Genomic DNA, 2,913 nt, shown 5'->3' with positions numbered 1-2,913 from the left:
TAAACCAGTCAACCTGAAGAAATGCCACAGTAGTACCGGGTTGACTTGGAGGAGTTATCGTAGGGCCACTAGTGGATAGCGCGCTATCACTACGTCCATTAAAAAAAAAAAGAAAAATATAGATAGATAGTTAGTTAGTTAATTAGTTATATAATTAATTTTACTCGATATGCATATGTATTAGTTGATATGAATATGTATTTAAATATACATTCGTATTAACTAAGTAAAACTATTGCAACAAATCTCTCTTATATGACCTACTTTTGTTTTCTACTGCAATCTATGCAGCAGACTTGCAAACAAACCTCAAATGCACACAACATCGTATAATGTAAGAGATTGGATAGATTTTAAAAACAATCAATAATAGATTCTCATTTCCTTCAATAATCTATACCTAATTACCTTCTAACATATCAATGTTTCTTACAACGAAATCTATTAGCACAATAGAATAATTGAGGTTTTTAGACTTTTTCCCAAATAACTTACAAATAAAACAGCAAACTTCTGCATACTTACTCTTGTCACTTGTGGTAAAAAGGGAAATAAGGAACCAAACCAGAATACTACAATTTAATGTTGCATCCTTGTTTATCCTTGTAATATCACTAATTGTCACTATTTGTCTGGTTTAAACAAACAACAACTATAATAATAAAAAACACTCCCTATCTCTTTATTTCTCTGCAAGTCTTGATATTAAAAAGGAATTTTCAAAGTCTACAACAGAAAACAAATAGAAAAGTAAAAAAAAATTGAGACTAAACTCAATTTCCGATTAACGTTTTTGTCATACAACTGAACAGATAAAAAAGAAATCCTAAAAAAGGAAGAAACTAAATTTTAAAGAAAACCAACTATACAAAATATTGCTGCATACAGACAGCAACTACAAAAAGTTGAAAAAAGTTTAAACGAATGAAAAAATATAGCAAATCGATTTTAGTTGATTTTTTTATGAAAAAATTCGCGCAATTTCCGTTTTCTTTTTAACTCGTTCATCATTGGCAGTTTTATCTTTTTCTTAAGTTATAAGAAAAATTATTCTCCAGCATAAATATGAAAACTTAAAGCACAAAATTATGGATTAAAAACATTATATAGCTAGCAAAATCTTTTATAAATAATTTCCTTATTATTTTGAAAAAAAAATTGTTTCATTTATTTTTTAACTTTTTTCTTTCTAGAGTCATGAAATTCTCAATTTGGAACCTTATACACAGTACAAGGTTACCGTACAGGTTTTCAATCCCGAGGGATTGGGTCCTGAAACTACCATTTTGGTAATGACAGATGAAGGCGGTAAGTGTTTTTGATTTAGTGTTTTTCTTGTATAAACATATTTATGACAGATTTTATGAATTTTTTGTTAATATGAAACTCAAAAATACCCCCTGGGGCATGTTGAAAGCCCCATCTTGGCGTTATTAAAATTCCGGGTGTTGCCCGGACTACAAAATTGTAATGATCAAATGTATCCTTGGCCCTTCCTTGGAAAGGTCGCAGGGCACAATTTCGTACTTTGTCTTGTCCCAGTTATTGCAGATGTTCCTTCGAGGTACTCGTGTTGATTGCGGTTTAAACCGACATTCGTGGGACGAGAATGTTATAGGACAAATGCACAATAAAGTATATAATTCGGAATAATTTCAATGCTGTTGCCAAATACAACAGTTACCCACAGAAGAGTGGCTATTGGACTAAGCGTTGATTTAGTGTTAAGTGAATAAGATACAGGATGAATGTACTGTTCTCTATAAATGCTAAATAAAATGTATCTTATGGAATGATAGATGAAATGTATCTTATACAAATAAGATGAATACGTATGTTCAGGTTTGACTATGTTCATAGAAGAAAGCACTCGGCTTATTTGATGGATTCGTGTTTCGGTCTACCGAATACGTCCCATCTGCGTAGTTGTAATGTTTTTACATCTTTGAAGTTAAGTCTAGACAGACTACACGTCTAATCTGGTTGAAAAATACCACTGTAAAATAAGGCTAAAATGGCAGTTGTTCACGTTAAGCGCATCGATATTTTATCGAAAATCAAGATCCAGAATATATCCAAGTAAGAGCATTTTTAAGAGTCTGATGTAGGAATACATCGAGAATAATAAAAAAATTTATATATTTTTAAATGTTCCAATGTTTTCTTTACCAGCGTTTAAGATCTTGACTTCAGTATAATTAATAAAAAAAATACCTCCAAATAATTCGCAAAAATTTCCCAATAATCCATTTTGTAACTTAAAGAAAAGCTAAATGAAAAAATTTCCAGAATTTTAAATTAAATTTTCTTAAAAAACAACTTTTAATTAATGAAGTTGTTAAATTTATGAAAATTTATGTATTTGTAAAACTCTTATTAACCTTTAGCAAACTTCACTTAAGTGTTTAATTTAATTCTCATATTCTTATAAATATTGGTTTAACATAAAACGGAAAATTGACCTACAGCATTAAGCCTACTAAGTGGAATAAAAATCTTTAGCTTTATAGGATTATATATCGGCATTTCTGTCAGATACCCTTTATATTTACTTTAACATTTTGCAGTCAATAAGAAATGTATTAAAGAAGAAAATATTAAATAAAATAAAAAAGAAAAGAAATCATAACTTAATGCAGCAACACAAAATATAAAATACTTGAATAATATTGCCACACTTAAACATTTTTGGGAAAAATTTTTTCTCGAACAAAATAACGTTTTTGTGGCAAAAAGATGAATGAATATTTTGAAACAGGAGATGTGTTAAGGCAAGGGCATTGCTTTTTTCTGAAGATGGTAGTGTTTGATTTTTTTTTTTTAGTTTTTTTTTACACAACACACTTTTCTATAGATGTTTGTGTATAAACTCAGATATGCATTTATAACTTATGTTTACCTTCATCAATGGAA

General features: G+C 29.3%; 1 protein-coding gene across 1 annotated transcript in view; it reads left to right on the top strand.

Annotated features, from left to right (window-relative positions):
• The window catches only part of LOC111684284, a 46,561-nt gene extending 44,825 nt beyond the window's left edge, over positions 1 to 1,736 (top strand). The window contains exons 2-3 of the mRNA XM_046949978.1: positions 1,194 to 1,308; positions 1,681 to 1,736. Coding sequence (XP_046805934.1) covers positions 1,194 to 1,308; positions 1,681 to 1,736 — 171 coding nt within the window. The remainder of the gene's footprint in view (positions 1 to 1,193; positions 1,309 to 1,680) is intronic.
• Positions 1,737 to 2,913: the final 1,177 nt, after the last annotated feature.

This window comes from Lucilia cuprina, chromosome 4 (assembly GCF_022045245.1).
Source record: "Lucilia cuprina isolate Lc7/37 chromosome 4, ASM2204524v1, whole genome shotgun sequence".
NCBI classification, from domain to species: Eukaryota; Metazoa; Arthropoda; class Insecta; order Diptera; family Calliphoridae; genus Lucilia; species Lucilia cuprina.
This window is presented reverse-complemented; position numbering and strand designations above follow the sequence as displayed.